The 13,847-nt window shown below is 41.8% G+C and overlaps 1 protein-coding gene across 2 annotated transcripts in view; it reads left to right on the forward strand.

Moving 5' to 3' along the window:
• Nucleotides 1–13,847, forward strand: part of MYOM3 (myomesin 3) — a 92,819-nt gene that overhangs the window by 16,212 nt on the left and 62,760 nt on the right. For both annotated transcript variants that reach the window (XM_075264608.1, XM_075264609.1), the window contains exons 6-9: nucleotides 3,516–3,604; nucleotides 8,341–8,385; nucleotides 9,986–10,126; nucleotides 10,683–10,844. In XM_075264608.1, the coding sequence (XP_075120709.1) occupies nucleotides 3,516–3,604; nucleotides 8,341–8,385; nucleotides 9,986–10,126; nucleotides 10,683–10,844 (437 nt within the window). The remainder of the gene's footprint in view (nucleotides 1–3,515; nucleotides 3,605–8,340; nucleotides 8,386–9,985; nucleotides 10,127–10,682; nucleotides 10,845–13,847) is intronic.

A 13,847-nucleotide genomic window follows, 5' to 3' on the forward strand; every position in this document is an offset into this window, starting at 1 on the left:
TGCATTCAGAGCACATTACTTCTGTATTTCCCTGACATCGTTCATCATACATGATATACTCACTGTAAAGCTGGCCACGCACATTAGGCTCGGTTCACGTCTGCATTCAGGGATTCTGTTCCCCTCTTTGCATGAAAAACTACAACTGCAGATTATGCATATAATGAGGTGCAGTACATTAGATAAAAGAATGCAAATCAGAAATGTAACTTTAGGTTCCTGGGCCATCAGATTATAAGATTTACAAGATAATACTGGCACCAGAACTACAGATGTAACAGCCGAGGAGGATGAAGATTCAGCACAGACAGAAATAATGTGTGCAGAGCTGTTTGGGTCCACTCCTCCCTACGTCTATATACAAACCTAAATACAAGTCTTTCATCCAGCTATAGACATTCACTACTAGTGAGTGTTGCACATATGTAATTCTTTGTGACCTAAAGAAGAATACTAATTTAATATGGGCTTTCAACTCAGATCTTGCTGCCATGTTGTATTTAAGAAATTTAGTCTTTTAATTTTGGTAGCCAAAGTCACTGAAAAGTCAAGAGAAAACCTGGAAATATGTGCCTTAGCCAAGGGAAGAAAAGCTTTAGCTTCTGAATATTAGTAAATATTCCTTGGAAAGATAAATTTCCATGGAACAATTTTGAGAAGAATTTGAAGTGTTCTTTCAATCTTGGATTCCAGCCCTGTGTATCCTGTGGGTGTAACTTCAGCTTTTCTTTGCGGATTAGCCTTAGACACAATGTGGCTGATCAGCGTGAGCCTCAGTCCGCAGATCTTGTGGCTGAATTGAATACACGGGAAGATTGAGCAGAAGTGCCCATGACTTTCTCTCATTAAAAACATTGGGGGGCAGATTCCAGACAGAATTTAGGGCTGAATTTGAAGTAGAATATTCCTAAAAATCACCTTCATATTTCTTCCTGTCAATGGCCCCTTAATGTCAAGAAAAAAACTTTCATAAATATAGCGATTTGTATACCATATAATGAACAAAGGAAATCGTCTTTTATAGGTATGGTCCTCTCAATGAATATTGTATACAGAATGTAGGTTACAGTGTCTAATAGAGTCAACAAATATGTACTGTTCTACCAAAACCCAAAAAAATGATGACAGAGGATACAATCATGTGCTTGGTATCACATCAGTATATTACACAGACACAGGCCTACACTAGGACTAATAAAACAGCCGTGGTACTGTATATAAGTTGCTCCAACCACAAATATAAACTCTTTCTTACTCTCCTGATAACCTACATTTGACTTTTCTCTCATTTCTAGTTGCCAGCATTCCCATCCCAAGGATCATATTCAGACTTGTAGATTAAGCTAACTGAAGTGTTACGCTCAATATATTGCTTTATTTATCTTTCTTTGTTTGTCAGATACAGCTATATATCTCTCCTCAGTGTTTATCACTGATTGCCTAGGTTACAGACCTTCTCTCAGGTCAGAATGATGCCTCAGTCCATGCTCCCTATTCTCTTCTCTCCGTCTCTCTGCTTTCAGTTGCCAGTAGCCATGATAAGGGCTAGGGAAGATTCTTGCACCATTTACAAGCGCTAGATCTGTGCTGGAATGAACTGAAAACTAGGAAGGGGAGGAGGAATCTTGAGGGCAGCTGAAATTCTGAGATGAGGAAACTTTGTTAAGGCTAAGGCCCCATGTAGTGAGCCTTTAGCAAAAAGCATTGTGCTTTTTCCCCGCAGAGCTTTTCACAGAAAGTCCACAGTTTCCTCTATGGAGTTTCTGCTTCAATCATACCTATATAGAGAACGCTACAATTTTCCCCTATACTCTTTTAATATACAAATGAGACAGACATCTATCACCCCTGCATATGTTGCAGGCTGTTGGCACTGAGAACTTTCACTTCCCTTTTTTGTATATTACACATGACAAGTCAAACTATTTTATAACTGTAAAATGCAAATGCAATAGAAATACAGATAAAATCAGATTACTGAAACAAACCGATACAATTCAGTGTTCTGGAGACTTGTACTTCAAACTCTATCTCATTCTCATAGACATCTCATCCAGTACAAGTACTGCAGCCCTGCTTCATGAGAAAACTTAGATGACATTGTTTTCTACTCTAATATAATGTCATCTGTCTTTAAAGAGGCAGAAGAGACTGTCTCTATGTAATATACACAATATATATCCTCCTCACATCAGCTATTCCTTCACTATATAATGCCTATTGTATTCCGCTATAGCAAAGTCTTAACTGGCTTGACAGCTGGGTAAATTTTGATTTTTTTGATTTATGCTGCCATCTAGAGGATGATCTTAACTTTACAGCTTATCCAGTTTTACAAGTTAGTAATACTTTATTATAATTATTATCATCATTATTATTATTACTAGTAAATTGAAATAACCCTTTTCTGCTATAGCAACAAACATACTAGTATTGGCTTTTTATGCAGCTTGTACTATGAGTAGGTTGAATGTTTCTTTTCCAGTAGGTTCAAATGTTTGTCCACACATTGGTGAGTCTATGAAAATAACACTGACATTATTGTAAGTTTAGTTCAAGGATAAAAACTCTTCAAGCTCCTGTTACATGAAAAGTAAGTAGGGTAAATTCACATCACTTAGTATGATATGGTTAAAGTATTGATTACACACTATTACTTGTGAGCTATAAGAGATTGTTTTGAGTTCGCTCTTCTCCTAAGTATAGTCATTTTATTGCAGTATTCTTACCTAATGAGGTGATACCAATTTCCAAAAATGCCCCTATTACTCATCTTTGGAGTCCAGCTTTCATGTAGATGGCCATTTTATTTATTTACAAATGAGGAGAAAAGTGCTGAACCCCATAATCTGGAGGAGACCAAAGCCCTGGCAAGCTAAGCCCTGGTAAACTCCCAAACCATGTTTTCCCTTTGAATATTAATAAAACATGTGAAAATGGGGCCATAAAGCTGAATAACAGGCACATTTGGAAACTTTAAAAGAAAAAAAAAACAAGTGTTGATGATGGACTCCATTATTCACCAGTTTCACAATTTTACAGTTCAGTCTTCAGCATTCATTTGTTTTTCGAAACTGATATGGACTTATCAACAAAAAACCCGGGCTTTGCTATCTGAAGCCAGCTTCCATGACTTCTGGTTGCAGTGTGTCATCATCCGGTATGCACAGTACAGTTAGTACTGTGTACTGAGCAGCAGCAGATAGTGAGACCCATTGATGGAAAGCCATGCCCCTAAAGGCCTTTCTGCTCATTAACATAGGGATAAAAGGACGATTTTAATGGGGCAGTGGTCCTGAACAAGAAATACATCATTGTAAACTGTGCTGACAACCCTTCAAGGTACTACGATTAGTTTCTATCCATATTTTGTGCTGACATATTCCCTTTATTACCTAAAATAGGCATAAAAAAGGTTCCCAAAAATTCCTCCATTCCACAATACTACAATTTTATCTAGAAAATAATTGCTTCATACAAAATCAATGACTGTGTTTTTCTTTTGATCTGAACAGATGTTCCATGGAAGATTCTGCTGACTATAGCGTTGTGGCTACTAATAATTTTGGACAGGCAACCTCTTTTGCTAATGTGCTTGTTAAGCGTAAGTCATTTTCATTACCAGTAATTCAACTTGAATACCCATTGGAAAATGGGTAGACACTAAATAGAGATGGGCGAACTTCTTAAGATTAATTTCATTTTGGGTTTGGGTGTTGTAGCTTGGAGACTGTCTGTGACTGGGCACAGAATGTGTTACATACAGGGGCGTAACTACCGCCATAGCAGCGGAGGCAGCTGCCACATGGCCCGGGACTTTAGGGGCCCGGTGACAGCCGCTACCGCTGCTATCATTATAATCGGGGGGTCTTTTCGGACCCCAGAGTATAATAATTAGCGGACCGGGAGAGGTAAGGGAATGTAACAAACACTGTTACTTACCTCTCCACAATCCTGCCAGGCTTCCTTCCTTCTTGTCTGACGTCTCTGACGTCACATGAACCCGGCCTGCTTCCTGGGTCATGTGACGTCCGACGTCATAGAACAAGGACGGCAGCAGAGAAGACAGCGTAGGAGCCGGGGACAGGTAAGAAACAGTCATTTTTTATGTTTTTATTCCCCGGGTCTCCGATTATTATACTCTGGGGTCTGAAAAGACCCCAGAGTATAATAATTGTTTATGGGTGTCCACTATGGGGGATAATACTGTGTGCAGGAGTCACTATCGGGGATAATACTGTGTGTAGAGGCCACTAAGGGACATAATACTGTGTGCAGGGGCCACTAAGGAACATAATACTGTGTGCAAGGGCCACTGAGAGACATAATACTGTGTGTAGAGGCCACTAAGAGACATAATACTGTGTGCAGGGGCCACTATGGGGGATAACACTGTGTGCAGGGGCCACTATGGGGCATAATACTGTGTGCAGGGGCCACTAAGGAACATAATACTGTGTGCAAGGGCCACTGAGAGACATAATACTGTGTGTAGAGGCCACTAAGAGACATAATACTGTGCAGGGGCCACTATGGGGCATAATACTGTGTGCAGGGGCCACTATGGGGGATAATACTGTGTGCAGGGGCCACTATGGGGCATAATACTGTGTGCAGGGGCCACTATGGGGCATAATACTGTGTGCAGGGGCCACTATGGGGCATAATACTGTGTGCAGGGGCCACTATGGGGGATAATACTGTGTGCAGGGGCCACTAATGGACATAATACCGTGTGCAGGGCTTACTATGGGACATAATAGAGTGCGGAGAAGGGGGTCGGTCGAGGTCTTCGGTGTCGGTTGGGGGGGGGCATGTCAAAAGTTCGCCACGGGGCCCCGCCATTCCTAGTTATGCCACTGCTTACATAGTTTAGTGAAAAATCTCTAAGAGTTTTTATATGCAATAGTTAATTTTTTTATTAAATACATACAAATTCCTATTCTAACAAGAAAACATTGATTTCCCCCGGGCTAATCTTAAAAATCTAACTTTTTTTTTTTTTGCTCACCCAATAAACCATGTAATGCAGCTTGCTTATCTGAAAAATATCTTTTGTTAAAGTTTTTTTTTTTTACTCAATAACCAATGTGACATAGCCTACTAATCTGAAAAAAAAATTCCCTCCGTTAAATCTAGTTGCCTTGCCTTGATACTCTAAAACTCCCTGTAATCCCTATTCTAATTTTTACCACTGATATGCTCACATATGAGAGGTTCACTATACAGGTCTGTAGCACAGAGGACAATTACCACTATTGAGAGAAAAAGTGGAAGAACTTGACTTGATTCATGCATACAACCAATATAGAACAAGTAAACTTCCAAGAGTACGCAGTTCAGATATGTGAACTTTTTGGTCTGTTTATTCAAGAGCGTTTTAATGATAGTTTCTGCTGTCTAGTATAGAGTTCCATTGTTTTGGGTACAAAGTATAAACAGTTCTAATGTTTTTAGGTTCACCAATGAAGTCTGATGTAAAAGCATATTTCTAGGTACAGTTTTGAAGTTAAACTGTTATTGATGGAGTCTGACATCCAGACCCCACAGTAATCAGTGGATCTACCTGCCCCTGGCACCTGAAGCTATAGTGATGGCCAAAACCAGCGCTGCTCTTATTCTAGTAAAGGAGCAGAGCTGCAGTATCCCAGGGCCCCTGTGGTATAGTGGACACCTTTCAGCATCCACTGTATAGCACTGACACTGGGGTCCTGCAGCTCTGTTTCTATTACTTAAATAGCAGAAGTGAATGCCCAAAGTAAGATTTAAATTTATATATATATATATATATATATATATATATATATATATATATATATTGGACAAACCATAGCCAGATTTGGCTTCAGGTACCACCTTTATGCTGATGACACCCAATTATACACATCTTCCCGTGACATCACCCCTGCACTCATACAGAACACCAGTGACTCTTTCTCTGCTGTTTGACGCAGACCTTTCCTTCACCCCTCATATTGAATCACTCGCACATTCATGTCACCTCCACCTCAAAAACATCTCCAGAATACGCCCTTTCCTTACCAGATATACATTAAAGACACTTATTGTCTCTCTGATTCATTCTCGCCTTGACTACTGTAACTCCTTACTAATCGGCCTTCCCCTCACTAAACTCTCCCCTCTACAATCTATTCTGAATGCAGCGTCCAGGCTCATCTATCAGTCTAGACGCTACAGCGATGCCTCTGGTCTGTGCCAGTCACTACATTGGCTGCCTATTCATTATAGAATAAAATATAAAGTTATCACTCTCATCCACAAGGCTCTCCATAATGCCACACCTCCATACATCTCCTCCTTCTTCTCTGTCTACCGCCCAACCCGTGTACTCCCTTCACTCAATGACCTAACACTTACCTCCTCTATCATCAGAACCTCCCACGCTCGTATACAAGACTTCTCCCGAGCTGTACCACTTCTCTGGAATGCTCTACCCCGGACAATCAGATTAACTCCCAATTTTTACAGTTTCAAACGCAAACTAAAGAAACATCTTTTCAGACAAGCCTATCACAATGCCTAACGTAAACCCTTAACCCTCCTCTGTCCCCGCTCCCACATTTCCCCACATGATATGATGTCATCTCATGCTAACTTTATAGGTCCAAGCTCCATCCACATGTTAAAGGACATGACTGTCGATGTCTCATAAAGTCTTATGTTTATGTAATGACAGTCACCTCTATTACAAAAGTGTCTGACCTCTGTATAAACAATACCGCCCCTGCTACCTCTTGTGTCACCCCCCTCTACCTCATAGATTGTAAGCTCTTGCGAGCAGGGCCCTCAGTCCCATTGTGTGAAATGACTGTCTTTGTAATGTATCTTCCTGTCTGTATTTGAACCCTACTAATTGTACAGCGCTGCGGAATATGTTGGCGCTATATAAATAACATTTATTATTATTAATATATATATATCTATATCTATATATATATATATATATATATGTGTGTGTGTGTGTGTGTGTGTGTACTTGTACTGCACTTTTCTCCTGTTCCCTGCACGTTTTATCTCATTGCGCTCAGACCTTATAGAGAAATAGCAACCTGTACAGATTTCAATAAAGAACTTGGGGAGGGACAGACACTTACCTACCTCCAGCAGCCTCTGTCTGTGTCTGTGTCTCTCCTTTCTCACTCAGCTCCTGCTATATAGATTTTTTCTTATATATCTACCCCTGTGGGCTTCAGGCTTCAGAGTGTATGACAATTTAGGTGGATGGGGAAAATGATATGTGGATAGAAAGCATTTTTCTCATATAACATGCATGACAAAGCTTATTATATTCACTTTTACCATTGAATTTATGAAAAGGTTGTTGAAAGGGTATTGACCATTTAAACAACGTTTCAATTTTTTTTCTCTTGCTTCTGTAACTAAATCTTGATATTCAGTACTTGTTATGGTGCCTCTTTCCTCTGATTCTTTCCAAAAATACTTGTGTTCAGTGCTGGTGAGAAGAAGCCACTTCTACTGCACTGATTCTTACAGGTGGACCTGTACAAACGCTGCTATGCAAGTACAAGAGGTCGACATTCTAAGAGGGAATTGTCGGGGGAATGCCTGGGGTAGATGCCATCGGTATCCAAATCTAGAAAAAATGGCTTATATTACGAGCTTGGAGAACACAGAATACAGACCACTCACATTCTGTATATCAAACGTGTTCTGATTTAATGGCGGGAAAAAGGTAGTTTAAATACATTACAGACAAAGGAAGGTTGTACTATTCTAATTAGTATAACCTGATTGGTTGTAGAGTTATAAGATAAGCCTGGCACATGGCTATTGGATGAGGCCTAATGTAATCTGCATCTCATTATAACTTTCCAAACTGGGATGGACTTTCTCATGAAACAAAGAAGAATGCAAGATGCTTAATGTGTGAGCTGACAATTTCCACACTATGTTCAGATCTATATATCATGGCAAGAGAGATAAGGAGACATGCTGGTGCCAGGCAACTCCAGCCTTGGAGATAACGAACAATAGTCTACAGAAAGTCTGTGCCTACATCGCATCACACTCTGAGTGACCTCACCTCATGGTACACGTGTTAGGATACAAAATGGATGACACATATGAAATGGAGTTTATAGAACAAAATGGAGTTTATAGAGATCCATGACTATACTTGCCCCTCACAGAAAAAAAGAAAAATAGAGGAGCCATAACAAATGTGTAAGCAATATCTAGGCACATGAACATTTTTAATGATATGACTTGAAAACACCTTTACATCCAGACCATTCAGAATGTATATTTTCACTTAAACCAACTTAAATTCTAAATGAATAATACGTCTTTTTTCCCCAGAATACATAGGGTTAAAGTCCGGCTGGGATTCTGTATCATATCCTGGTGAGTGAACTTCTGAACAGTTTAAGTAAACATGCAAAATACACTTGTTTGTCTATCTGTATTGCTGAATTAGGCATATTGGCTATGACAGCTGGGTATCATTGGGAATGTAAAAAATGTATATACTTGGTTTTACTTGAGATATATATATATATCAGAAAAGTGAGATAAAGAGTGACACGCAGGTGGAAAGGTACACATTACTACTCGAGCTTTAAAGGAAAAAACTGATAAGGCTTTTCTTTCCAGCACCAACACTTTTTTTATTCCCTATGTAATGACACCATCTATGAGGTTTCCGACTTAAGGCTATGATGGCATATTGTTAAAATACATACAGTCAATAATATAACCCCAGGCAAGCCCTCAAACTCTTTGTATCACATAATTTCTGCATTCCTTATAGATTTCATGTACTTTTTACCCTAAGGGTCCATTTGCACTGAGTTTTTTGGCGAGGATTTTGGTGCTGAAAAAATCCATGTGGAAAAAAAGCCTCCCATTGAAGTCAATGGGAGGCTTTTTTTCCACATGGATTCTGAGATTCCCATATAGCTATATGTCATCAATTACAGGCACCAGAACTGTCTGTATCTTAATACTTCAACACATACTTTTCATAGGAGAGGACAGCAACTCCTATCACAGTTACTGCTGATGACTAAGGGCGGGTTCACACCTGCACCCATGTCCTCTATGTCTGACTTTGTGTCCGGTTAAAAAGGCGGTTTCGCCGCAGACAGGCAGAAAACGCTCACAGGCGGTCACTTTGCAAACCCATTCAAGTGAATGAGTTTAAAAACTGACTGCCGGGTTTCCGTCCCCTGTCCAGAATGTCGGGGCAGAAGACAGAAACCCAGCAGGATTGCCTAAAGCGGACCCGGGTGCAGGTGTGAACCCACCCTAAACTGCTATGGACACACAGTTATAATAAACAAGATGACATAGCAACCCCCTGACTGTATACTTATAATCACAGAGATTATTTAGGAAAATATAGTGAATAATTAGTGTACAGCTAGCAGGCAGAGATGGTATTGGCTCTAACTGGTTATGTGATAATGTGCTGAAGCAACATGGGTTTGATAGCAAAACATAGAGAAAGAGAAACTGGGAAAAACTAAACAGTCTTCTTAGAAGCAGAAAGGAGCCTGCTGTGCAAGAAGTTAGCACAGTATGCAGTAAGGAAGGGCAAACTGTAATACACTGTCAGGTGGGAATTCAGAAATAGAAAGTTGTATTTCTGCTGGAGGTCCTCTTGAAGCTAAGGCACCATGTTGCAGAAATGCACTTTTTTGTTGCAGATTTTGCTGCGGTTTTTTGAGTGAAAGCCAAGAATGTCTACAAAAGGAATGGACAATATAATGGAAGTTCTTATACTTCTACCTTATGCTCAATCCACTCCTAGCTTTGGTTCAAAACAAAAAAAAACACAGCACAATCTGCAGCAAAGAAAAGCTGCATATCCACAACATCAGGCCTCAGCCTTAAGTGGGAAAGCTGTGCTAATATTGTACATGACAAAAAAAAATAATATTGTGACTTTAATTTGTGTTATCTTAATATTAATAGCTATTTATTGTATAATTGTACCTTGTAGCTTTGCTGCCAGCCTATGAAGGTGAATTCACTAGTGACTTGAGACCAGTGTTTACAAGAGAGAAAGAATCATTTGTCCTGTCTTGCTCTGTTTCATCCAGTCTTGAAAGACACAAGCCAAGTGTACAGTGGTTTAGAGATGGTATGTATAAATTGAAAAGTAAGTATTCAACTGAAAATTCTGATAAAAACAGTCACTGGTACAAACAATGTTCAATGCCATAACATATTCATTCAAGGTGGTGATAACTTTAGAAAATCTTAGGCCCAATTCACATTTGCATTAGGGTTTCTGTTTGGGGAGTTCACTTGGGGACTTCCCAAACAGAAACCTATAGCAGTAAGCAGTTACCTAAAGAAACCCGCAGATCCTATAGACTATAATGGGGTCTGTGTGATTTCCACTTGGTTTCTGCACGAAACATGCAGAGAGAAAAAGCCCTGCAAGCAGCACTTTTCTCTTTGCATGTTTTGTGTGGATACCACAAGGACCCCATTATAGTCTTTGGGATCTGGGGGTTTCCTTAGATAACCGCTTTTCTATGTGTATAGTTTTCCGTTCGGGGGGTCTCCAAGCGGACTCCCCAAACAGAAACCCAAACGCAGATGTGAACTGGGCCTAAGAAAAAAAAAATAATCTTAGTAACAGGAAAAATGAAAATAGACAAACACAAATACATTTGGTTTTTCATCAACAGGAACACTAGTAAAAGAAACAGATGACAGGAAGATAACCTGTGAAGGCTTTGATGTGTCTTTAAGTGGATCTCCTGCTTTCAAAGAAGATGAAGGCTTCTACACAGTCAGTTTGCCTGCTGCATCTGGACATCAGGAACAAACTGCTTATATGTTTGTCAGAGGTAAGATAAAATAGATCTGTTTTTCTTCACTATTTCAGTTGCACATATTTTGTACCATAGTCTATGCTACATAAAAACCATAGCATGTTTTTGCTCTCAAAATGTTGGGATAAATGGACCATACCCTCGCTGTGTTCCTTGCAAACATGATGCTAAGGTTACTTTTCTTGTTGTACATTAAAGACACGTTAGGATGTCATGTACATGACCCCTGTCATAGTACAAGAGATAGTGAAGGCAACTTCTAAAAAAACTGTAAAGGACCAAGATGCTATAATACTAAATACAGTGCTCTCCTTCAGCTCTCTCAACTTTTCTGCAATGTCTATTCTTTATTGTGCCCAAAAAAAAGTGAGTAAAAACTCATAAAGGAGAAAATGGCCAGAGGCAGGATATATGTTAAAAAACAAACTCAGTGGTACTTATATCCTGAATAGAGATGAGCGAACAGTGTTCTATCGAACACATGTTCGATCGGATATCAGGGTGTTCGCCATGTTCGAATCGAATCGAACACCACGTGGTAAAGTGCGCCAAAATTCGATTCCCCTCCCACCTTCCCTGGCGCCTTTTTTGCACCAATAACAGCGCAGGGGAGGTGGGACAGGAACTACGACACTGGGGGCATTGAAAAAAATTGGAAAAAGTCATTGGCTGCCGAAATCAGGTGACCTCCATTTTAGACGAATAGTGGATTTCAAATCCGGGTCATATGAGAATGTGAACTTTGTGACTATGAGACAGGGATAGCTGTACAGGCAGGGATAGCTAGGGATAACCTTTATTTAGGGGGGAATGTTATTAAAAATAACTTTTTGGGGCTCTATCGGGTGTGTAATTGTGATTTTTGTGAGATAAACTTTTTCCCATAGGGATGCATTGGCCAGCGCTGATTGGCCGAATTCCGTACTCTGGCCAATCAGTGCTGGCCAATGCATTCTATTAGCTTGATGAAGCAGAGTGTGCACAAGGGTTCAAGCGCACCCTCGGCTCTGATGTAGCAGAGCCGAGGCTGCACAAGGGTTCAAGCGCACCCTCGGCTCTGATGTAGGAGAGCCGAGGGTGCACTTGAACCCTTGTGCACCCTCAGCTCTGCTACATCAGAGCCGAGGGTGCGCTTGAACCCTTGTGCACACTCTGCTTCATCAAGCTAATAGAATGCATTGGCCAGCGCTGATTGGCCAATGTATTCTATTAGCCTGATGAAGTAGAGCTGAATGTGTGTGCTAAGCACACACATTCAGCTCTACTTCATCGGGCTAATAGAATGCATTGGCCAGCGCTGATTGGCCAGAGTACGGAACTCGACCAATCAGCGCTGGCTCTGCTGGAGGAGGCGGAGTCTAAGATCGCTCCACACCAGTCTCCATTCAGGTCCGACCTTAGACTCCGCCTCCTCCGGCAGAGCCAGCGCTGATTGGCCGAAGGCTGGCCAATGCATTCCTATGCGAATGCAGAGACTTAGCAGTGCTGAGTCAGTTTTGCTCAACTACACATCTGATGCACACTCGGCACTGCTACATCAGATGTAGCAATCTGATGTAGCAGAGCCGAGGGTGCACTAGAACCCCTGTGCAAACTCAGTTCACGCTAATAGAATGCATTGGCCAGCGCTGATTGGCCAATGCATTCTATTAGCCCGATGAAGTAGAGCTGAATGTGTGTGCTAAGCACACACATTCAGCACTGCTTCATCAAGCCAATACAATGCATTAGCCAGTGCTGATTGGCCAGAGTACGGAATTCGGCCAATCAGCGCTGGCTCTGCTGGAGGAGGCGGAGTCTAAGGTCGCTCCACACCAGTCTCCATTCAGGTCCGACCTTAGACTCCGCCTCCTCCGGCAGAGCCAGCGCTGATTGGCCGAAGGCTGGCCAATGCATTCCTATGCGAATGCATACTTAGCAGTGCTGAGTCAGTTTTGCTCAACTACACATCTGATGCACACTCGGCACTGCTACATCAGATGTAGCAATCTGATGTAGCAGAGCCGAGGGTGCACTAGAACCCCTGTGCAAACTCAGTTCACGCTAATAGAATGCATTGGCCAGCGCTGATTGGCCAATGCATTCTATTAGCCCGATGAAGTAGAGCTGAATGTGTGTGCTAAGCACACACATTCAGCACTGCTTCATCAAGCCAATACAATGCATTAGCCAGTGCTGATTGGCCAGAGTACGGAATTCGGCCAATCAGCGCTGGCTCTGCTGGAGGAGGCGGAGTCTAAGGTCGGACCTGAATGGAGACTGGTGTGGAGCGATCTTAGACTCCGCCTCCTCCAGCAGAGCCAGCGCTGATTGGTCGAGTTCCGTACTCTGGCCAATCAGCGCTGGCCAATGCATTCTATTAGCCCGATGAAGTAGAGCTGAATGTGTGTGCTTAGCACACACATTCAGCTCTACTTCATCAGGCTAATAGAATACATTGGCCAATCAGCGCTGGCCAATGCATTCTATTAGCTTGATGAAGCAGAGTGTGCACAAGGGTTCAAGCGCACCCTCGGCTCTGATGTAGCAGAGCTGAGGGTGCACAAGGGTTCAAGTGCACCCTCGGCTCTCCTACATCAGAGCCGAGGGTGCGCTTGAACCCTTGTGCACACTCTGCTTCATCAAGCTAATAGAATGCATTGGCCAGCACTGATTGGCCAGAGTACGGAATTCGGCCAATCAGCGCTGGCCAATGCATTCTATTAGCCCGATGAAGTAGAGCTGAATGTGTGTGCTAAGCACACACATTCAGCACTGCTTCATCACGCCAATACAATGCATTAGCCAGTGCTGATTGGCCAGAGTACGGAATTCGGCCAATCAGCGCTGGCTCTGCTGGAGGAGGCGGAGTCTAAGATCGCTCCACACCAGTCTCCATTCAGGTCCGACCTTAGACTCCGCCTCCTCCAGCAGAGCCAGCGCTGATTGGTCGAGTTCCGTACTCTGGCCAATCAGCGCTGGCCAATGCATTCTATTAGCCCGATGAAGTAGAGCTGAATGTGTGTGCTTAGCACACAC

The sequence above is a fragment of the Leptodactylus fuscus genome, chromosome 2, assembly GCF_031893055.1.
Source record: "Leptodactylus fuscus isolate aLepFus1 chromosome 2, aLepFus1.hap2, whole genome shotgun sequence".
Lineage (NCBI taxonomy): Eukaryota > Metazoa > Chordata > Amphibia > Anura > Leptodactylidae > Leptodactylus > Leptodactylus fuscus.